General features: G+C 37.5%; 1 protein-coding gene across 3 annotated transcripts; it reads left to right on the plus strand.

The window, feature by feature from the left end:
• Positions 1-1,552: 1,552 nt before the first annotated feature.
• On the plus strand, positions 1,553-24,076 carry LOC123508228 (RAD52 motif-containing protein 1-like). 3 transcript variants are annotated; one of them, XM_045261781.1, is made up of 9 exons: positions 1,553-1,769; positions 1,804-1,905; positions 4,410-4,505; positions 8,854-8,933; positions 9,095-9,314; positions 10,362-10,528; positions 10,802-10,946; positions 12,835-12,997; positions 23,591-24,076. In XM_045261781.1, the coding sequence occupies exons 2-8, from the start codon at positions 1,867-1,869 to the stop codon at positions 12,955-12,957; spliced, it is 870 nt and encodes a 289-aa protein (XP_045117716.1). In that variant the 5' UTR covers positions 1,553-1,769; positions 1,804-1,866; the 3' UTR covers positions 12,958-12,997; positions 23,591-24,076. The 3 variants fall into 3 exon arrangements, with proteins under 3 accessions (XP_045117716.1, XP_045117718.1, XP_045117717.1); XM_045261782.1 differs by lacking the exons at positions 1,553-1,769; positions 1,804-1,905; positions 4,410-4,505 and adding exons at positions 6,287-6,456; positions 6,762-6,859; XM_045261783.1 differs by lacking the exons at positions 8,854-8,933; positions 9,095-9,314 and having other exon boundaries at positions 1,553-1,905.
• Positions 24,077-24,141: the final 65 nt, after the last annotated feature.

Consider the following 24,141-nt stretch of genomic DNA (forward strand, 5'->3'; position numbering starts at 1 on the left):
CAGCCCTTTCCTTGCCCCCCGCGGACATCCTGGCCCCTGACCAGACAGAGGACCAGGACGGCGTGGCGCCCCGCCGCCCTGCTCGTCCTCCTTAATCCGGCCAGGAGGTCCTTCAGGGTCATTTCCTGGCAGAAGACAGTCTCGTTTCCTGCCAGGTATTCGACCCTGATGGGTGTCTCCGGATCTTTGGTGGCCAACCTCCCCACCTTCAGGCTGGCCACCTTATCCGACACGAGGGGCTTGGTGCCCTCCTCGGCTCCTCCCCGGAAGGTGAAGGAGGCCATGGTGCGCCTCCTCCAGCAGCAACCAGCTGAGCGGGTGCGGGACAACCTCACCGTGTCCACCCCACCCTCGCCCAGCTGGTTCAGCCTCGCCTCCACGTGCAAACGACTGCCTTGGTTCCCCTTTTCCTAAATCACGTGAATTAAAAAGAAAAAAAAAAAATGTACCGTGGTGATTCTTTGGCTGAATGTAGAAAAGTTGCTTGATGGTGAAAAGAACGTTTGTGTGCGTGAGTGAATGAGTGGATGAGTGAGTTCAACAAGGGGTGGAGATGGGAATGATGAATGTGGCCCGTATGCATCAAATGCAGAAACCAACTGAGGGTGTATGAAGTGAATGAGTGAATGACGGGACCTGTGATGAAAGGCGTGATGTGCAATGGAGAAAGCATCAATGTTGAAGTTGAATAGGTCGCCTTTATTCACCACGTTTTTCTTTGTCCATTCATTCTTTAAAGAAATTTGTGTTTTTATTTCATATTTTGAGTGGAGAAACCCAGACCAATTTAGTGGATAGTTTAAAAATCATATCATTGATCTTTGTACGTACATCAGGTTGTTAATGCTAAGAAATTAGGAAATTTTAGAACCATAGATTTATGAGGATGATAGGAGAACACAGCTTACATTATGTTCTTTTGTTCTACCTTTGCAAATATGATGATAATAAGATTAGAAACAATAATAATAATAACATACCTGCATATCGGACTGAGATATTCATTTAAAGAAGCCGGGCAAGATATGCGTGCTCATGAGTGCCGGTCGCCACTCCCCTCCCGCCTGTATCATTGTGGGGGTAAAAATACAGAAGCGGGGGGTGCCAGTCCCCTCACTGCCTCTCGGAGTCACCCTTCACGACGGGTAGGAAAGTGGTGGGATTCCTCTGACGTGACCCCCGAGTCCCACCACAGAGAGGTTATTACTGCTGCTGTTGCTGCTGCTGCTGCTGCTACTACTACTACTACTACTACTACTACTACTACTACTACTAATAATAATAATAATAATAATAATAATAATAAGAGAGAGAGAGAGAGAGAGAGAGAGAGAGAGAGAGAGAGAGAGAGAGAGAGAGAGAATAAAAGAGGAAGAGAATAAAAGAGAGGGAATAAGAGGTGGAGAAAATAAAAGAGAGGGAATAAGAGAGGGAGATAATACGAATGAGACAGAAAGAGAGCTTGGGAGGGGGGAAGATGCTTTTATTTTTGTTTCCGTTTCATATGAAGAGAAAGGGCATCACCAGAGAAAACGGTTGTAAACATGAGAGAGAGAGAGAGAGAGAGACAACCATTCAATCAGCGGGGTACGATATTTTTCCCTGACTGGCGCTTGCTCATTAGGGGTCAAGGTTGTACACGATTTTACAGGGAACATGATTTGGCGCTACAGCCGCGATAGTAAACAAACGTCACCTGAGAGCTGCTTCCTAGTCCTTCAAATCTCTAGGAGTGTGTTGCTGGAGAGAAGGGGCAGGTGAACGACTGTCAGAACTTTATTTACCCATAGTAATGCGCAGAAACAAGATTGCAATGTATTAAGACAATAAAACAAGACTGATGTAAAAGGAACCTGGAACTTGACTATGATTGTATTAGACCACCTAAGAAGATCCTGCAGAATGGTAAATATGCCAGCTGGTTATCCTGTTCCGTGATGTGACTTGATACTAATGAAAGATGATATGATTTTTATTACTAATTTTTTTTCTTTTTAACCGTTAACTTTCTCACGCTTACCTATTATTGCTGCGAGACACCATGTATGAATTCAGTGATGAAGTTAAGTTGGTGAGGTAATTAGGCATTGACAGCCTGTGAGTCACTGGCCAGAAGTATGTAGTATGTGAATGTGAACAATTATTATCTTGATATGAATTGTCTGAAATGCCCAAAGTTGTGTTAACTGTCTATTTAAATCAATTCGTTACAATGCCTCCATCTAACGTAATCAACAAGTTCCTAAAAGTAGATTTTACCATATGTCATAACCTTTTTGTTGCTATATTTTTTTTCCTTTTCATGATATATATTATGGATTGTATTCTGATAGGTTTTGTTGAATCTTATTAAAAGCATCTCCTAACGAAGCAGTAAATTACTAACATTAAGTGATGAAGAAGTTTATGCCCAACACATTTTTTTGGTGTTTTATTTGGTGGTCGGCCTTAGTGTGCCCTACACAGGTTCTCAAAGTTTGGTAGGTGCCTCTCAAAAATTATTTCCAAAATTAGGAAGCCTGTTACGTCGTTCACAAGCAAGGCGAGTTATGTGTGTGTTCGAGTGTTGGTGACCATGTGGCCACTGTGACATAGTACAACGTGACGTTGGAGTCCTTGGATGGGTCTGGGGAGAAGATATTTAGCTTAGGGTAAAAATCCTAGGGGGCGTAGGGGGTATGTAGGCCCTCCTGCTTGAAGATGCTTAGGTTAGGTTTGGTTAGGTTAGGGCAAAGACCCTAGGGGGGAATCTGGGGAGCACAACCCACAGCTAGTGTAGGGGGTGGGTCTCAGGGGGGTGCAGCCACCCCTTTCTAGAAAATGTTTAGGTTAGGTTTGGTTAGGTTAGGGTAAAGATCCTATGGGGGCGGGCCTGTAGACTTTTTTGGGGGGACAAATTCTGCAAAATTTTTCTCTCCCCCCCCCAAAAAAAAGCAAAAGATTCCCCACATGCCTCCAAGCTTGCTGAGGAGGAAGGGGATATTTAAAAATACTTAAGGAGGTGCTATTGGTAAGATTTACCAGCCAGTCAACCTAACGACTGTTATATTTGAGATCTTTGAGACCATAATAAGGGATGAGATAATGACACACATGAGGATATATAATTCATTTAGTGAAAAAGAAAATGGTTTTATCCCAGGATGGTCAACGGTGTTCCAGCTTATATAAGTTCTTGATAAATGGACTGATGTTATTGATGAGGGGGATGAAGCAGAAGTGATATACTCTAACTTCATAAAGTCTTTTGATAGAGTTGTACTTAGAAGGCTTTTAAATAAGTAAAAATAAATAGTTATGGTATTGGAAAGAAATTCCGAGAATGGATTGCAGCGTTTTTAACACAAAGACATCAAAGAGTGGTGGTGAAGGGAGAAAAATCAAGATGGAAGCCAGTGACAAGTGGAGTGCCACAGGGGTCTGTTCTTGGGCTTTTGCTGTTTGTTCTTTTTATAAATGATCTCCCAGATATTATAACAAATGACAGTGAAATTTACATGTATGCAGATGATACCAAAATCTTTAGGCCTAACAAAGAGCAATGGGACTGTCAGAAGCTGCAGCAAGATTTAGAAGATATGTATTCTTGGAGCAAAAAATGGTTATTAAATTTTCGCTGATAAATGCAAATACATATGAATTGGGAAAACATCCATCGAAGATCAAGGCTATCAAATGGGAAAAAATAAATAAATAAGGTGGACTCTGGGAAAGAGATGGAGATTATTATCAGTGACAAATTATGTTGTGCTAACCATCAGGTATGAAAAGCAAATAAAGCCAATAAAGTAGTTGGGTTGATAGGGAGAATTTATGTTGCACTAGATGCTGAAGTTTTTAAAGCTGTTTTCAAAGCAGTAATAAGACCACATCTAGAATAGCTATGCAAATTCAGTCTGGAATCCTCACCTCATGAAAGACATCAGTATAATAGAGAATGTGCAACACATAGCTATGAGGATGGTTCCAGAAATAATAAGTCAACTATAAAGAAAGACTCAGGAAGCTGAAATGACCAATATAAGCTTACAGAAGGGCACGGGAAGATATGATAGAAACCATGTAGTACTAGGGTAGTAAATACGTGGAACTTTTTGCTTGAGTGGATAGTTTCAGCAACTTTCGTAAAAAAATTTGAGGCAAAACTAGATAAATTCTTGGCAAATCAAGAGTTATATTATGACTATAAAGCACTTAAGATCTTCCACATGTTACCAAAATTTGGAAATGAAGATCTGGAGCCACAGGTGTAAGCCTCTTTCAGGTCAACTGTAAGAAATTGTAGTTATAAGGAGCTCTGTAAGATTTCTATAATAGGCATAAATTTAGATAGGCAAGTAGACAAGTAGGTGGGTAGTCAATTATGGTGACTAGAATTAATATAGCTATGCTTGGTGTCTTGGTATCAGGATGTGGACGTGATCCCTCTCAGGATCCCCAGTGACAAGGACCATCAGGTTTCTGTGTCTGGCCTCTGGTGGGATGGTACTCAGGAAGACCTGGAGGTAAGTGGGTAGCTTATTTAGTACAAGTTAATGTGTTTTGAAAATTTCCCGAATTGTTGCACATCAACATACACTGCTGCTTTTTATGGTGCTACTGTACCTGCTGCATGATCATTTTGTATCTTTTTCAAAGACCTTGTGTAAAGTGCAATCATTGTACATTATCCTTAACAGATTAGGTTGAAGTTTTGCTAGCAGTGTGTGTGTGTTTGCAAAAGTTATGAGAATTATAAAGTTTTGGGTCTTTGGCACTTTTATCACAAAGAAACAAAAATACAAATTGCAGTTTCTTTGTTATCAGTGTTGACAATACCAATACTGTGGTTATTGGCTAGAAATGAATTATCAATTGGTATTGGAGGGAAAAGTGTTAAGCAATGGTACTGCTGCACTCACTATCAACTAGTGCTGTTTATGTGGTACTTCAAAGGTAGGATGAGGCAGTTAACAGTTGGGTTAAGTCTTAGTATTCTAATGTGACCTCTGTCATTCAGCAGAATCACTATTTCAACACATTACAAGTCTTGTTGATGCTGAATTAGTGATAGCCATCCTGAATGTTTTATTTTCTTTCATATTCTAATAGTATTATTTTTTTATTTTCATTTCTCTATTTTGTTTTCTTCTTATTTTCTATATAGTTAATGTCTAGTATATGTCTGCAGTCTATGGGAATGTTGTGAAGTTCAAAGTGTTCATAATCTGGGATCCTGCACCTGCAACAACTCCACCCCCTAAAGGTTATTGCATTAGTATTTTGTTACATTTAATACACCATTATGTAAGTCACTATAATTCCTTACATTTTTTACTTCTTTTATTTGTTTATATTTATTTGATTTTCTATTTGAATCTTTACAACTAACATCCAAAGACATTTTGTATAAAGTATATTTTTGGTTTCAAATGTGGTTTGTTATTGCACATACAAATACCCATAATTATTAGTTATCATTTAATGCTCATTCACACAAGATACACTTGTATCACTGCTACATTATTTGGGAATGAAAGAAAACTGACCCCATCATCTCCTCTCCTGGCTGTCCAGTTGCAGGTTGTCACCATTACCCCAATTACCCACTTGTGTGGTGTTCAACAGACATGTTTCACAGCTGTGTTTTTTCCAGAGGCTTTTCTCTCAGGCTTTGTCACTAGCCAGTGACATTCATCAAGTGTAACTTGTGTCTTTGTATTAGTATGTTGCCACTGTTGTACTCTGATATGTGTTAAATACAATAGATGTCTCCCTGCAGTGAAGCTTGATCATTACAAGTACACTTAACCCTCGGCTATCGCGCCCAATTGGGGCCGAAATAGCCGTGCCATAGCCGAAAACGCGATAGCCGAATTGATCTCGGTGAAAAGGCGGTTTTGGCCAATGAGTGCTCAGATATTCCGTGATGTCATGGCTGGGCGCGCGATAGCAGGCATCTGAGATCGCGATAATGAAATTTTAGCAGCTTTTCATGGGTGCGTGATAGCAATAAAACTCGATAGCCGAAGTCGCGATAGCGAGGGTTGACTGTACTGCATCTCATTTAGAGAAGCATTTTGTCCACAGGATTCTTACTATGTATGTGTGTACATTTTCATGTGCTCAATATAAGGTTTACCTTAAGAGGATAAAGGCAAGATAAGAATCTAGGAAGTCTTCTAGTTCATCGAGGAAGAAATGGAGCCATGGGAAAGTTAAAGCCACCTCAGAGTATTGCATTAAAGATGAGTAAAATGGAGATGTTAGAGCTGATATCCAAAGCTCTCTCCATATCCCTTCTCAGATTTTCAGTAGTTGAGTGAGCCAGGTCCAAGTGGTTACCACATGCTGTTTACTGAGGCCTTGGAAGGGACGAGCATAGAAGCTGCCATGGACTCCAGTGCAACACTGCAGCAACTTCTGTGTTATTGGCAGCACCATGTGTTGTGCATCTATGGATACTGTCACTTCAAGGTTATGTGCTGTACCGGGAAGGGTGGTACATTATTGGATAAGCTTTTGATAAGCAGTTGTTTAGCTGAGGTGATTTGTGATACCTGTACCACTCCTGTGCCTCATATTCCAACTCCTTGCATCTGTTTACAGATAGGATGTTTTTTTCCCTCTTTCCACAGGTAGACTTTCCTCCTTTCATTAGCCTCATTTACTTGGTGGGAGGTTTCTCTTATCTTTCCACAACTGAAGCATCTTCCTCAATTCTTTGTTGTAATAATTTGATTTTGAACTTCTGCATCAAGATTACTGTGATTTTTTTCCAGACTTCCTATGTAATTCCAGCCATGCTTCCAGATGAAGACAGACTGACACATGGTGTGCCTTTATTCCTTTATCTAATGTGCTGCCTTGTAGAATGTGGGTGAACATATATATTATATTTTACATTGATATATTCATAACATATGTGAGTGGATTGATAATGTGATTTTATGTTTCTTTGGTTACAATGGTATGTGAGATAGGTTTGGCTTCTGACATCACTTTATCTGCCTAACACACTTGCAGTGACTGTTGGCATTTTTTGTTTTATTGTATGTATAGTATGTTGATTATTGTATTTTTTTTCTATACAATTCCTTGTACTTATATTTTGTATAATGATATTACAGTTAGGTTCTATACTATTGGTTATTGTATTGATGTAATATTTATCATCCTAAAGTAGGCCTATTGTTTGATTGCTATTTACTGATAAGGATGTCACTGGTGGTGATGTCTCTAGTCCTCTGACTATTACAGTGGTAACATGCTGGCCTGGCATTGCTAAGGTTGGCATATCGAGTCTTGCTTGGGCCCATGAGCTTAAGCTGTTTCCTGGGAGGTTACTGCTGTGGTTGGAGCACCACAGTGGGGAGTTGTGTTCACCTGGCTGACATTCTGGAGAGCATCACGTGTGACAGATACCAGAACTAAAACCAACAAACTTTAGCGTTAATATTTACTAGTGATGTCACCAGTACTGATATTTAATAATGATGTCACCAAAAGGGATGTCACCAGTACTAATTTTTACTGATAGTGATATCACCAGTATTATAAATACATATAACATTTCCTACTCACAAAGAAGGGTTAGGGTGTGGAGAATGTATTGGAAGGTTACACTGTAGGAGCATCAGCCATGGTTTGAGTTTCGCTGGGCATCTAGGTTTTGGAATGTTGATCAGGGAGTGAAAAGTGCTTTACTTGGGTTTCTATTTAGCAGTACATGCTTAATTATTATGGGTATATATATAATATGTGTAATAACAAACAAGAATTTTAAAGTGAAACTAATCTTCACATATATATATATATATATATATATATATATATATATATATATATATATATATATATATATATATATATATATATATATATATATCACCTCTCATACCTCCATGAGGTGAAGGAAGGTTTGGGTTTGTGGTGTCCTGCCTGTGGGTGGATGCAAAGGCACAAAGGTGGGGTCAGTTCTCAGGTGAATGAGAATCAAGGTGGTAACTTTTGTTTTCTTTCATTTCCAGATCAGAAAGTTGTGATACATGTACGCACGCTTGCTGTGTAAATGAGTGTTTAGCAATATTTTATTGTTATATGTAGTATGTAGATGAAAATAGATTTTTACTTGAAAAATCTTATATAGGTTTAATGCATTGCTTTTTGGTCTTCTATGAAAGTAGTGGTTATTATTATCCATTGCTAGTTATTGACATTTCATAAGCTATGAATTCTTAGTGACTGGTGTTACAAAAATAATGTGATAGCCAGCTTTTGTTGAAGAAGATGGTGGTGGTTCTGCCAGAAGGACACATTATTGATGCCTAGCTCCATATACCTCTGGAATGAACTTGGTCATCTGTTCATCTTTAACAGCTTATTGCAGCACAGTGGTACTTCACCTCCATCAGGACAGCTAGTGATGCATGATGAATGTCATTAGGAATTATCAGCATATGCTGTTTTGTTGTCAGTTAGATGCTGTTACTATAGCAGTGATGATCCTTTGTTTATTCCAGCTGAGAGGTGATCAAAAGTGCTTTTTACAGGGTACTTGCTACAGGGAGTCTGTGGTGTGTACTGAGTTGCTTTATTAGATACAGTTCTCTCAGGAATGGATTGAAATATTTTACATTGATTTCGATGAGGAAAATGGAACCAGGAAATTGGAACAGTTAAGTTCAGTAATCATGTTCACTTTATTATTTTTACAATATGCAATCCCATTCTGTACGTACCTACAAGAATGGCAAGGGAAAGTGAAGTGAGGGAACAGATGATACTGTATATCTGGATAAGGACTTTATTACTAAATAAAATCTTTTCATTATTAGTACATTAACCTTTGAATTCTTCTTGTCAATTTATCAGCAAGAAATAAGGAAGTTGTTTGCACAGTATGGTCCCATTCACCGAGTGACGGCCAGGAGAGAGGCCTGTGGAGCAGAAGGGTATGGTGATTATAACTATCATTAGTTAGTTTCTTTTGAAAATATTTATTGCTTCTTATAAAACAGCACAAGTGAATAATGAAAACCATAAAGATAAGACATGAAATGTACAAGTTATTGATTGTATGATACTTTTACTTTGAAGAAAATATCCTTTTCAGGGATAATGTGTGGTATGGTTATGTGGCATATTTCTCAGCTTTTGATGCTGAAGAGGTCTTACGACAAAGTGGTAAGATGATATTTGGTGGAAGGAGGATAAGACTCAAGAAAAAGAATAGATTGAATGGCTTTGAAAATCATGGACTTTCTCTTCATAAGTCTCAAGAACTACTCATGCATTACTTTGGCTTCAACTGCTGGACCTCCGAGATTGTTTATGTAATAAGCTTTGCAATTTTTCAAGTTTTTGTTCATTGCATGCACAGTGGGTGCAAAAAATACTGGGATACAGATGTACCATTTGTTGCTTTATATATTATTATATTATATATTATAACCATGTAGAATTTAAAAGATATTAGAAAAGAGGAAGCACAAAATCTACTCAAATGCTCCCTAATACTCTATCGTCATTTTAGTCCTGATGACATCTGTCTTGGTGAAAGTATGACAAGTCCACATTCTGGCTCCAAACACATTCAGTGATTTCATGAAAGTTTTCTCTCACTTTTTTTTTTTTATTTATTTATTTTATTTATTAATTTTTTTTTTTTCTCAGCTTTGCTGTTATCTTTTTTATGTATTTTTCTTTGTGTTCAAAATAAGATTTGGTAGGTTCACTCCAAAACATTAGTATTGCAGTCATGTTCATTCTTTAGCAGTGGGATATGGGATGCCATGATTAGCATAGTTGTCCTGCATGATCATTAAGCACCATGATATATTTAACATTCATAGTAATGCTCTATGGTGGGAAATGCAACCCACCTCTGCCTTCTATACTAGTAAAAGGATGTCAGATCATTATGGATGCACTGCACTTAATTGTAATATTGTGGGAGTGCTTCAAGCAGCAGCAAACAACCTCTTCCTACAGGATACCAGAACAAGCTAAACCCTCCTAATTCTTCCTCCTACTACCATATGACCTTGAGGGTTGCCTGGATGCCTCCAAGGTCTCAAAATTGCTCCGTAGGATGTCTGTTACTATTGTTACCAGGAACATCTGAAATGATACTAAGTTAGCCCTGTACCCCAGTATTTTCGTTACCCATTGTACGTGCCATGCTATTGATCAAATGATCAAATATTGAAAGTTATGTAGTTTCTTCTCATTTATTATTCTAACTCAAATTCACATTATATTCTATCAGTTATCACTAAATCATAAAAGTCTTCTAATACGCCATATGTTTGAGTCATTATCTGGTTAACCTCAAAATGGAATAAACAGTTTTCATGTGATAAATTTTCTTTGTTTTGCAGCTTGAAAGGGATGATGAAGAACAAAAAGACTCGGTGCGATACATATGTTTAGTACGGGTCAGAATGCCAAAGGAAGGGCTATGCAGCGAGGGTCTTGGCCTGGGTGAAGCACCATGCACCACACAGTCCCCACAAGGCAGAGGACAGTCTGTAGCATGTGCACGAAGGTAAATCTTGCAAGATACAACTTGATTATGCACATCACAGTTTTTGAGCAGTGAACAATATCATAGACGATTAATGTTATACTTCCAGCATGTTATATGTACATATATGAAGTTGTATTTATTCCCATAATATCATGTGTACTTGACACCATATATTGTTATAAAAGCAACCTGCTTCTTTTCATAATTTTGTTGCTCTTGATTGGTGCCTCTTTCACATAAAAAGATGAAATCTACAGTGCAGAAAATTTTTAAAAAATTTCAAAATTCCAGGTTTGCTATCAATTCAGCAATGAAAGCAGCATTTGGAAAATTTGTCATTATAAAGCTGAGAAATGGCAAAGTGACGGTGGAGGTTGATACAACGCAGACAGATCTGCAGATGTATGATCCATTGTGGGACAGCACAGAGGTGGAGGTAGTGAAGGCCCCTTACTGTGCTCTTTCTTGTAATACCATTACTAATTTTATTCATAGCTACTTGGCATATGTTTAATTGGATCAATGACCACTTATGATATTCTTACAGCACTAGTGTATCTCGATTTGTGGTGCGCATTTTCTACTGAATTCATATGTGATTGGCTTCAGATATATTTTAATAACAAAGAATAATGTCTGATGGCAATATTATAAACTCCTTATATCCTCCGGATTGGAGTTAAAAGATGACAATTCAGATGGAAAATTAATGTTGCAGTGCTGTGACGTGGAAGGCTGTCTGCTTAACAAATATATTTTTTATGCATGCTCTTTATTGAGTATGTTAGTTGAGCTGCCGCCTCTTGTATTAGTTGATTTCCCACTGCTTACCACTTACACTGGTGTTGATTTCCTGGTCACCACTTGTATAGGTAGCTGTGGACTTAGAGATGAAGGCTGGAGGTGTGTGGGTATTTGGTGGAAGATTCATCTACTGTGAATCGTGGGGATTTGGATTTGGTATGATACATTACTTTGGATACACAGCATAGCTTGACGATAGATAACTTGACTTGTGTGATGAGATGACAATGTGAGTGCTGAGTGAGTATTCAGATGCCAACGAGAGTGAGTGACTTGAATGAGAGTGAGTCTGGCACAAGAGTGAGAGAGGGAATGAATCGGAATGAGCAGCGAAGGGTGAATGAGGGTGAGGAAAAGATGAGGATCGTATTTATGTGGGAATGGGAGATCGGAATAGGAGAAACAGAAAATAGAAGATAACCAATGGGAGAGCTGAGATGGACAGATTTGGGGCAATGAGAACTAAGAAGAATGAACCAATCAGGTGGCAGAACTTGGCCCATCAGAAAAGGTCAGGCTAGAGGAAGGAATCTAACCTGTGAGGTTTCTAGGGAAAACTGGAGGAAGGAGCGGAGTGTTTTTAAGATACACATGTGGAACAGAGAGGGAAGAGAGAGAGAAAGAAAGAACACATGGTACGTTAATGATGAAAGAATGATGATGGCTGATACAGGGCTTCCCCCAATAAAAAATACATCCTCTTATTTAATGAAATTTCCTCCTGGTGTTTTTTTTTTTTTTTTTTTTTTTTTTTTTTTTTTGTTGTCATGAAAAGGATGAATAGACAAAGATGGTGTAAGATTATGTGCTGTATGATTCGTTTTCTAAATGTAAACAAATCTTTGCCTCTGCTACCTATTTGTCTTAGGCTGTCAGCCATATTTCTCTCATATATGTCATGTTTCTTTTCATTGGACAGACTGACATTCTTGAAATTTTGATTAGTGTTTATCTGTATTTTGTTTCTAGAACATTGCAAGCAGGAGAGATTAATTTCCTTTTTTTTCCTTTGCTGCTTAGCTTGGATTTGATGCCTTGAAGGGTTCTTTAGCTTCTTCAGTGTTGTAAAAACCAAGGAATATTTGCACATCCTCCTACTTTGTCCATTTGTAAACTTTGCCAGCAGAGTATTCTAGTACATCAGATTTTGTTCACACATTTTTAATGGGAATTTGTTTCTGTGCATTTTCTCAAAATGGGTTTCTGTTTTACTGTTAAACTTTCCCAAAAGTCATAATATAAAGTTGTTTATTTGCAATGGTATTTTGCATAAAATTTTGAGGTAGCTCTTTTCTGTCTGATGTATTGGGAATCCGTCTTGTCTTTTTAAAGTGATTCAGTGTCATCTTATATGCTGAAATATATGGTATTTTAAAAGGGAATGGAAATTAGACTAAAGAGTGTTTGATTGCTGGACAGGTGGAAGCATTGAGATGCTTTGTGTGGCAGTTAACATACAACTCAGTGCAAAGATTTACAGATTTGTTTTTATGGTGAAAATGTTTTCTTTCTTTTCTCAGGTGAATGACATTGATCATGATCCAGAGGAGGAGGACAGTGATGAGGAGTTTGCAATGCTTCAAGATATTGATGATGAAGAACTAGGAGCTCTACTTGACATAACCATCAGTAAAGATGCTTAGTACATCATGGAGTGTGAAAACCAACACTTGTGGTACAAAAGTAAGTATGTATCAGGTATTGTTACTGTATCTCATATTTTTATACGCATCACTTATATATCAAATCAGTTTTCCTCACAAGAGTGTAAAGCAATACAGTGTTGTGTTCTTGGGTGTCTTCAGACATCTCACAATTTTTTTCTAGTATTCTCATGATTCCCAAAGCTCTAAAGATGCCTGAATAGGTCATTCCATTACTTACCAGTACCATTGTCCAAACAGACATAGTAACTGTAAACAATGCTCAAAATTGGAAGCATGAGACTTTCTGCTATGTAATAATAATGGCACGACTGAGGTGTTGCATGGATCATAGATGACATTAATTCTAAACTGCACTTTCAAATTTCATTCAATCAATGCTATTTACATTTCTTGTGAATCACCATAAAAAATGTTATCCTCATATATCTTAAATTTGTTCAAAGTTATTTGATATCACTATGCATCTCTCTTGAAACATCAATTATTCAGTAATTAATGTAGTATTGATTGTCAAACATGAAACCTACAATATCAAGTTCATAAATTTATATTTGATTGATGTAATTTGGTAATGTTCACTTAAAGTAACACATGATGTTAGCATTACATCAATTTGCATAAGTTGATCTTTGTATATCATACAAATCTTTACCACACAAAACAAAGCAACATGTATGTACATGTCCTACAATAATTATTCATTTTCCTTGTTTTCATAGAATATGTACTTGATTTCTAGACTGCATTATACTTGCTTAAACTGTTTCATTCATCTTGCCTTTGCCCTGGTCATGCCCTCTGGAAACTCTGCCTCTCTGTCTGATACTCAAATTTTCCTGTCTCACTATTCATATATAAACTGTTTTCTTGTAGGCTAATCTTTCTTTCTCCTTGTGCCTCAATTGCTTCTTGGCCAACTTTTCTAACTTTTTTTTTCTGATCACTTTCTCCACATTGTCCTCAATATACTTCTTGTTTATTATCTCTTTCTTGTGAATTGTGCACATGTTTGTTGTGTGATTTCTTCTCCAGGGTTCCCTTGTTCTTGACATCTGGTGTGATTCATCTTCCAGTGGGTAATTGTCTTGTTTTCTGCCAATTTCACATTATTTCTCCATTTGTTCTTTGTACTTTTCTGTCATCTTTAGTTCTTACTTCTTCCTTATTCTGTCTTGTGTTAACCACAATACTGTGCAGATGCAAGTGAAGATACATCAAACATCAAACCTGCGGATTGTAACCTCACTCTCTTGGTGTGTTGTGGTTTCATTCCTACCTAAAGATCAGTCAGTATGAGCTCTGTACTCATTCTATAAGCAAATGGTTGACTGGGTGACCAACAGTTGACCATGGTTAACACACGCACACATACACACACACAAGAAATTGACGAGGAGGTGGAGGAAGTGATTAGGCTGGGAAGATATAGTGAAGGGGTAGGAGACTAATGAAGGTGAAAATGACATCTCAAGTGGCTGTAGAGGAAATTATGGCTAGAAAAGAGAAGCTGGCCGATGATGTAGATCACAAGGAAATATAGATAAAAAGAGATAAGAACTTAGAGGAAAGGGAAAAGGAAAAAGTGTTAAGAAAAGCTAAGGAAAAAAAATGAGAGAAGGACAGAAATAGAGAAGAAGAATTTTTATTGGAGGGTTCAGGATATGAGACTAAAGAAGTGGTACCTAAGGAAAAAAGAGGAGGTTATGGAGGCAATAAATTAAGAGAAACTTATACTAACATAGATGGGTCGTTATCAAGTATATTGGAAGTTTGGGATTATTTGAAAGAGAAAAAGCTGGATGTAATGTGCATCGTTGAAACAAAACTGAAAAAAGAAATCCATGTTGACTTTAAAGAGGATGGGTATAATACCTGGAGGAGGGACAGGAAGGATAAAGGGGGAGGAGGAGTGCTAATAATGGTTCGTGATAGTATATGTATGGAGGATGTGCAATATAGTGAGGACAAAGTGGAAGTAATGGGAGTAACAATCAGAACAGAAGATTTGAAGAGAAGAAAAATTATAGTTACATATGTTCCACCAAAGACTAATACATGGGGAACAAAAGAACATAAAGATATGCAGAGAGAGACGATAAAGTGCCTAGATAACATGATAAGAAGAGATAGAAAAATACTCTCAGTTGGAGACTTTAACAGTAAAAAAATAAACTGGAGAGAGATGGAGGTAATGAATAATGTTGGGCAGTGGAGCGAGAAAGTGTTACAGTTGACTATGGTGAATACAATGGACCAGTGGGTGGAGGAGTCAACAATGTACAGGGGGTAAGAAGAACCGTTGTTGCTTGACTTAGTTTTCACAAAAAAACCAGAATCTCCTCCAATCATACAATACCTTAGTCCAATGGGGAAAAGTGATCATGTGACATTAGAGATGCAAATGCAGGAGGAAGATGAGATAAGTTACAGAGAAGATTATAAAGGAGAGAGATTAAATTATGCAAAAGCAGATTTTGAAAAATTAAGGAGTTATTTTGCTGATATTGAGTGGAGTAATATTATATGCAGAAAGACTGTACAAGAGAAATATGATATATTCTTACAGAAATACAATGAAGGAGTATAAAGTTTGTTCCTGTTTATAGAGTCCAGAAAAAAAATACATGCTTGGTACAATGGTAGATGCATACAACCAAAAAAAGACAAAAGATAAAGCATGGAAGAAACTCTTAAAGCAGGGAAATGACTATAACAGTTGGCAGTACAAAGATGCTAGAAATGAATGTATTAGAGTAAGGAGAGAAGAAGAAAGAAATTTTGAGAAAGATGTAATGGAAAAGGAAAGATGAACCCAAACTTTTCTACAAGTTTATAAACGGCAAAACAAAGAATAAGGAAACAATTGAAAAAAGTAATTAAGGAAGGGAAGGCATAACAAACAGAAAAGGAAATGTGTGAAATAATGAATGAGGGCTTCAAAACAGTATTCACTGCAGAAGATGATTTCGCAGAACCTAATAGGACATTGGATTGCCAAGAATTACTGGAGATTGCATTGCACAAAGAGGATATTGGAAGATTACTGGACAAGTTGGAAGTTAGGAAAGCAATGGGGCCAGATGGTGTATCAGGCTGGGTGTTAAAAGAATGTAAAGAACAATTACTGGATCCAATTTAGGAAATAATTAAAAGTTCAGTAAATGAAGGGAAAATCCACTAGAGTGGAAGCAAGTCAGTGTAATACTGATATTTAAAGGAGGAAAGGCAGCTGAACCACTAAACTACAGACCAGTGTCACTTGCAAGTATCATAGGGAAATTAAGTGAAATAATTATCAAAGAAAAGTGGGTTAAGTTTCTAGAAGAGGAGCAAGTCATATCGAACAGACAATTTGGGCTCAAGACAGGGATGTGTATCAAACTTATTAGCTTCTACTCGAGAGTTATTGCAGGACTTGAAAACAGAGATGGATGGGTAGACACAGTATACCTGGACATTAAAAAGGCTTTTGATAAAGTCCCACATGGAAGACTTCTTTGGAAACTAGAGAACATAGGAGGACAGCGTGGAACCTTGCTCGAATGGACAAGAGATTATTTGAAAGATACGGAAATGAGAACTGTGATCAGAGATACATACTCATCTTGGAGTAAATTAACTAGCGGAGTGCCACAAGGGTCAGTGTTAGCTCCCATTATGTTTCAAGTTTATGTAAACGACATTCACATTGGGATAAACAGTTATATAAATTTATTTGCTGATGATGCAAAGTGCTAAGAGTTATCAAAACCAGAGAGGACTGTCTGCTGTTGCAGGAAGATTTAAACAAGATATATGATTGGAGGAAATTGGAGTTTAATGCCAAAAAATGCCACATAATGGAACTAGGAAAGAGTAAGAAGACCAGTATGGAACTATTTGATGGGAGAGGAACAAATAATGAAGACTAAAGAGGAAAAAGATCTTGGAAAGACCATACAAGAAAATCTGAGCTGTGATAAACACATAAGCAAGATATTTGGACTATAATATAAGAGTGACATTTCATTACATGGATAAAGATATGATGAAAAATCATTACAAGCATGATATGCCCAAGGCTGGAATATGCAGCAGTGGTATGGTCTCTGAGCTCTAAAAAGGATATAAGAAAATTTGAAATGATACAGAATATTGCTACAAAGATGGTGTCGGAATTAAAGGACCTCACATATGAAGAACGAATGAAGGAAATGGGACTGCCAACCTTACAATATAGAAGAGAATGTGGGGACATAACAACAAAATATAAGATAGTAAATGATATTGAAAAGATAGACAAAGAAGACCTGGTGATGTTGATGGAAGGAGATGGAAGGATAAGGGGACATGAAAAGAAGATCAGGATGAGGCAGTGTGTGAAGGATGTTGGAAAATACAGTTTTCCACACAGAACAGTGGAAAAAATGGAATGCATTGGATAATGGAATTGTTGCAGCACATAGTGTGCATAACTTTAAAGAAAAATTAGATAAATAAAGATATGGAGACAGGACACTATGAGCCCCCACTCAAATCCTGTACAGTACAACTATGTCAATACAACTAGGTAAATATATATACACACACACACACACACACACACACACACACACACACACACACACACACACACACACACACACACACACACACACACACACACACACACACACACACACACACACACACACACACACACACACACACACACACACACACACACACACACACACTCTCTCTCTAAAAACAATGTGCTTGGAGTGAGAACCGTTTCTAGTACAAAAGGGCAACCAGAGCGAGTGAACGAATGTACAAAGTGAGTGTAGCCTGGTGGCGTGTACATAAGAGTGATCGGAGGTGTTGGAACCTCCACACTCCAAACGACAGCGCAGAAACCACACAAAGGCCAGCCATAAACAGCCGCCAACGCATCCCACCACACACACAAAGCTACCAGGCCTGACCGCCAGTGCACACCACCACACACCCACACGCTCCCAGGAAGAGTGAAATTAAATGGATAGACCCATAAAAAATAAGTTGCCAAATTCAAAATGTTCCGATGAGGCCCAGGGAGCAAAACCAAAAGTAACCATTCAAAATATGAGTCCATCTTCAACAGGGGCAACAATGCAAGGAAGATTGGTAATGCTAAAAAAGAAATTTGAGGAGTTGAAGGAATTAAAAGTTCAGAGGAGTGAGGAGGAGCAGGATAGAGAATTCCGCAAGGTTTTGAAGGAAAGAGTTAAGAGACTGGAGGAAAATGAAAAACGATTGGTGGATGAGAATGCACACTTGAGAGTGGAGGTTGAAAAATATAAGAGACGGTTGGAGGAGAAAATGGAGAAAGTCGTAAAGGAGAAAGATGACTTTAAGGAAATGATCAGTGAGCAAAGTGAAAGGTTTAAAAGGGAATGGGAACTGAAGAAAACACAATGGACTGAGTCGAGGGAAGCTGAGATGGTTGGATTACAAGAAATAATTAAAGATCAGAAAAGACAAAAAGAAAGGTCCAAGGAACTGGTTAATGTTGAAGAATAAGGAAACATTGATAAGAGAAATAGCAGAAAAGAAGAAGAGTGTGTTAATATTTGGGATGAAAGAACAAAATATAACATATAAGCCTAAGAGAATTAAGGATCTGTTCAAAAATCAAGAAATAATTAAAGATCAGTTGAATGAAGACAAAAAAAATGAAAGGTCTAAGGAACTGGTTAATGTTATGAAGAATAAGGAAACATTGATAAAGATATAGTGTGTTTGAAGACAAAATAGGATAGAAAAGGATAGAAGAAAGGTGGAGGAGGAGTTATGATTATGACGAAGAAATTAAATGTGGAAAGTGATGGAAAAGAATTAATAATCATGGTGACCTATGTACCTCCTAAAACAAATTCTTGGACATTAAGGGAATACAACAATATGATCAAGGATACTTTACAGAGTTTGGAAAGTGTATTATCTGGAAAAAGAAAGGTGATACTAGTAGGAGATTTTAATTGTAAGGAGGTGGATTGGGAAAATCTAGTAAGTGGTGTTGGAGAGGAAGCATGGGGAGAGAGATTCCTTAATCTAATGATGGAAAATATGATGGAACAGAGGGTGAAAGAAAATACTAGATATAGAGGAGATGATGAACCAGCTAGACTGGATTTGGTGTTAACACGAGAAGTGTACCTATGTGGGGATATACAATATAAATGTCCATTGGGGAAGAGTGATCATGTGGTTATGGAAATGCAGATAGCAATAACACAGTGAATGAGAGATGAGACATACAGGAGTGGTAGATTGAATTATAGAAAGATGGACACAGAAAATTTGAAAAATTATTTCAGAACATTAGATTGGGAGGAGATATTACAAATCAGAGAAGTGCAAAAAAAATATGACATTTTTATGAAATATTATAAAGAAGGAGTTATGAAATTTGTACCAAAGTATAAACCGAGAGAGGAAGGAAGAAAGGATTGGTTTAATGCAACTTGTGTTAAGGCTAAAGAAAAGAGAGATGTGGCTTGGAAAAGATGGAAAAAGCAGGAATATACTAAATAAGGAGAATTATAGAGTGGCAAGAAATGAGTATGTGAGGGTAAGGAGGGAGGAAGAAAGAAAATTTGAAAAAGATATTGTAGACAAGAGTAAGGAACATCCAAAATTGTTTTACAGGTTCATAAATGGTAAACTTAAAAAGAGAGTCCATTGAAAGATTAAAAGGAGAGCAAGGGATAGTAGATGACCCTAAGAATATCGTGGAATTGCTAAATAATAGGTTTCAACAAGTATTTACTAAAGAAACAATGTTTGTAAAGCCTCAGAATGTAGAAAGAAATGTGCACATGGATGACATTAAGATACCTAAAAAGGAGTTATATGAAATGTTGTAGGAACTTAAAGATGATAAAGCGATGGGACCAATTGAAGTTTCAGACAAATTATTGAAGGAATGTAGAGAAGAATTGATTGATCCATTATATGATATTATAAGGTGCTCATTAGAAACAGGGAAGTACCAGTAGAGTGGAAAAGAGCTGAAGTGGTGCCCATTTATAAGGGAGGCAGTAAGGAAGAGCCTCTTAACTATAGACCTGTGTCTCTAACAAGTGTGGTCGGTAAGATTTGTGAGAGGGTGATAAAGAAATATTGGATACGGTTCCTGGAGGATCATAAGTTATTATCGGATCATCAATTTGGCTTTAGGAAAGGGAGGTCATGTGTAACAAATCTACTGAGCTTTTATTCAAGAGTGGTTGACAAAATACAAGAGAGAGAGGATGGATGGACTGTGTATATTTGGATTTAAAAAAGCTTTTGACAAGGTACCTCACATGAGACTGCTATGGAAATTAGAGATTTATGGAGGACTGAAAGGAAAAGTGTTAAAGTGGATGGAAAACTACTTGAGATGGAGGGAGATGAGAACGGTAATAAGGGATGCAAAGTCGGACTGGTTGGTGGTGGAGAGTGGAGTCCCACAAGGTTCAGTGCTGGCACCAATACTTTTCCTTGTATATATTAATGACATGCCAGAGGAGTAAACAGTTATATTAATTTGTTTGCGGATGATGCGAAGTTGTGTAGGTGTGTGAAGAGTGAAGAAGATTGTGAAATTTTACAGGCAGATCTGGATAAGATTTGGGAGTGGAGCAAGAGGTGGGAAATGGAATTTAATCTGAGCAAAAGTCATGTGATGGAGATGGGGAAGAGTGGAAGACGGCCAAGAGGGTCATATAAGATGGGTGAAGAAGTAGTGTTGAAAAAGGTGGAAAAGGAAAAGGATTTGGGAGTGATAATACAAGACCATGGGCAGTTTGAGGCTCATATTGACAAGATGTTTGGAGAAACATATAATTTGATTAGAAATATTGGATTAGCCTTTCATTATATGGATAAAGATATGATGAAGAAATTAATTAGTATGGTAATTAGACCAAGATTGGAATATGCTGGGTGGTTTGGTCCCCTTATAAAAAGAAGCATATAAGGAAGTTGGAGAGATTGCAGAGAATGGCAACAAAAATGGTTCTGGAATTGGCAGAAATGACCTATGAGGAGAGATTAAAAGAAATGAATTTGCTTACCTTGGAACAAAGAAGAGAAAGAGGAGATTTAATACAGGTTTATAAACTGTTGAACGGTTTGGATGAAGTGGATAATGAGCAAATGATGTTGAGAGAGGAAAATTTAAATAGAACTACGAGATCGCATAGTAAAAGATAGCCAAGGGAATATGCTTGAAGGATGTGAAGAAATATAGTTTCCCACAGAGATGTGTGGAGGTGTGGAATAGTTTGAGTGAGGAGATGGTGTCAGCGAGGAGTGTGCATAGTTTTAAAAGAAAGTTGGATGTGTGTAGATATGGAGACGGGGCCACACGAGTATGATACCCAGGCCCTGTAAAATTACAACTAGGTGAATACGACTAGGTGAATACACACACACACACACACACACACACACACACACACACACACACACACACACACACACACACACACACACACACACACACACACACACACACACACACACACACACACACACAGATCATCATCCCATGTTTCTTTTTCTGCTCAGTAGTGTTGTCAAATTAGTTTAGTGCATTTTTTGGCATGATAGTGTACGTACATTTCCTAATGTCTTAATGAACATTTTCCATTTTTGCCTAGCTGTCCTTTCTCTTGGCCTCACTCACACCATTTATGTTGAAATTGTTGTAGTTTTTCACCATGGGGTATCAGGGAGATAGAGAGATAGGTAGATTACATAAGTGTTTGCAGCTTTATCACTTTAGTCAAATAATCGTTTTGTGGCAGTTTTATGTTAGCATTTGGACACCAAAGCCAGGTTATATGTATAGGGAATTTACCCAATGTTAGGGTAATGTTAGGGCTTAGTGAAAATAGCACAGGCCTTTGAGCTATAGTACATTGCTAGAATGGCTGTGTTGGAGCAATTGTTGGTTGAGTAGAACTGCTCTATGAGAGTAACTGAGTGACTGCTGTGATAGCTGGAGCGTAACTATGCTGTGTTTGTAGTGGGCTTAGGAACACTTGATTTCAGGTGTTTAGATTTTGTTCAAATCCAGACCATTGCTATTTAATCTATTCTTTAAGGTGTGGATTTTAAATGAATTGATATTAATACCCATCATCGTTTATCTTTGTTCTGTTAGATGTTGATGCATGTATATTTCTGACAACTTTTTCTACTTTCTCCCTTCCAGTTCTCTTCATAAATGCACACTTGCCACCTGATTATATCATACAAAACACTCTTGCTTCCTTTACTGTGTCTCCTCATTCTAAACAATCTAAATGGCTTTTCCATAAACCTTCCACTTCCTCCCTGCTACCTACAGGAACTCTTTCCTCTCTCCATTTCCATACTCATATGTTCTTCTATCTTCCATCTCTTAACTTCTTTTGAGAATAACTTTTTATCTTTTACTTTTTGTTAATTGTCTCTCATTGATGAACTTGATACATTTTCCTTTACTTTTTCTAATTAAATCCTTCACTTTCCTATTTTAAGACATTAATTTTTTTTTAAATTTTGGTTTCCTCTTGGACATTTGTTGAATTATTTTCACTTTTCACTTGTATAGCCTTCACAATTTCAGCTGTTGATCCACAAGCCTTTTATATTCTACCATCTGTATTGCTGCTGTGGCCATTGTACCTTCAAATGCATTAAACACCATTAGCTGTTATTTCCTCTCCACCTGTCATTTTAATTTCTTTCAGTATACTTTTTTTCATATATTCCCTTCTATAATCTTTCCTGTTCAACTTTTCACAAGCCAGTGCTGTATTTATTTTCTCTCTACCAACATCTCTACTGTACTCTTTCAAATCCCATTTTTTTTTCCTGACTGGGTCTCTGGGAGCAAATTGATCCAGGGTCATTGGGACCATGAGACTCACTCTCTTTTCTGATGGCAGTGTAGGTCATTTCCTCAAAGGGACTGATGTAAGGGGGATAAATGGAAAGAGGTTGGGGGTTCATAACATGCTGCCCTGGTGGCAGATGGCATAAAGCACACTGTGCTGCATTGAGGGATGCAGTGTGTCCAATAGCATATTATTCATTGTTATGAGAAGTTGATGTAGTATAATTTCTCTAAATGCAAACATTATGTGAATGAGATATTAAGTTTCCCTCTTGAATTTAAAGAATAATCAGACGAAAAATGTTATTACTTGCGATGTGTATCACTGACTATGACTAGTGATTTTTTGAGAGGAGAATATTTGAAATTTACATAGTTTCATTTAGTTTGGCATCATTTTACAGGGGTTGTGGGTGAGCAAGTTTGAAGAGCACTCCTCACTCATGTACTGGTTTTAAAAGAAAAGGATAAAATGACAAGTGGCAGTGCACCATACATTTCTGGCAATGACATAAGTTTTTCCATTTGGTCCAGTTTACTAGTTGCTAATGTGTATGGATAAACTACAAAGATTACTGTTTTTATTCATATTGAAGTAGCTGATGTGAGTAGTGCAAAAAAGTATGGCATGTCATCAGGCTGGTGAGAGTTTCTTGAAGCTCACCTGTATTCATGTATTGAAGGGAAATGAAGTGCACTTATAAAGTAGTTTTAATTGAGCTTTAATTTTTGCAGATCCCGTTGTAGCTGAAGCAGCGAGGAGGGCTGGGTGGTGACTGGTGGATGCTGTGCTAGTGAGAACATGTCCATCTTTCAGATCTCGTCAGATAAGAAAGGTAGTTACAACTTCACTTGTATGTTGTCTATATTGTGTCATATCTGGAGGCAGGAGGCTACCTTTTGGTCCTCACCTCAGTCCTGTAAGCAACCTACAGTATTGTATAGTACTGCTGTTTCTTCATGATTACCTTAGGAACAGTTAATAATAAGGCTCTTGTTTTTATCTTAACATTTTAAACATTATTTTTATACAAATCTAACTTTTATCAATATTTTTAGTGCATGTAAGGTTTTTACGAATGCATATTTTTGAAGTTTTCTCTCTAAATATTCTTGTGTATATCATTATATAAGATATTTTAAGAAAGTGGCATCTGTCCGGTTTAGCATAAGTTAAAATATTTGTAAAGGTTAACAATAACAAAACTACTATATAAATTGTTTGGTGTTTTGATGAAAACCGTGTTGCTTAAAGTAGCCAGTAGAGGGAGTGAGGTGGCTGTTAG

This window comes from Portunus trituberculatus, chromosome 24 (genome assembly GCF_017591435.1).
Source record: "Portunus trituberculatus isolate SZX2019 chromosome 24, ASM1759143v1, whole genome shotgun sequence".
Taxonomy (NCBI): Eukaryota; Metazoa; Arthropoda; class Malacostraca; order Decapoda; family Portunidae; genus Portunus; species Portunus trituberculatus.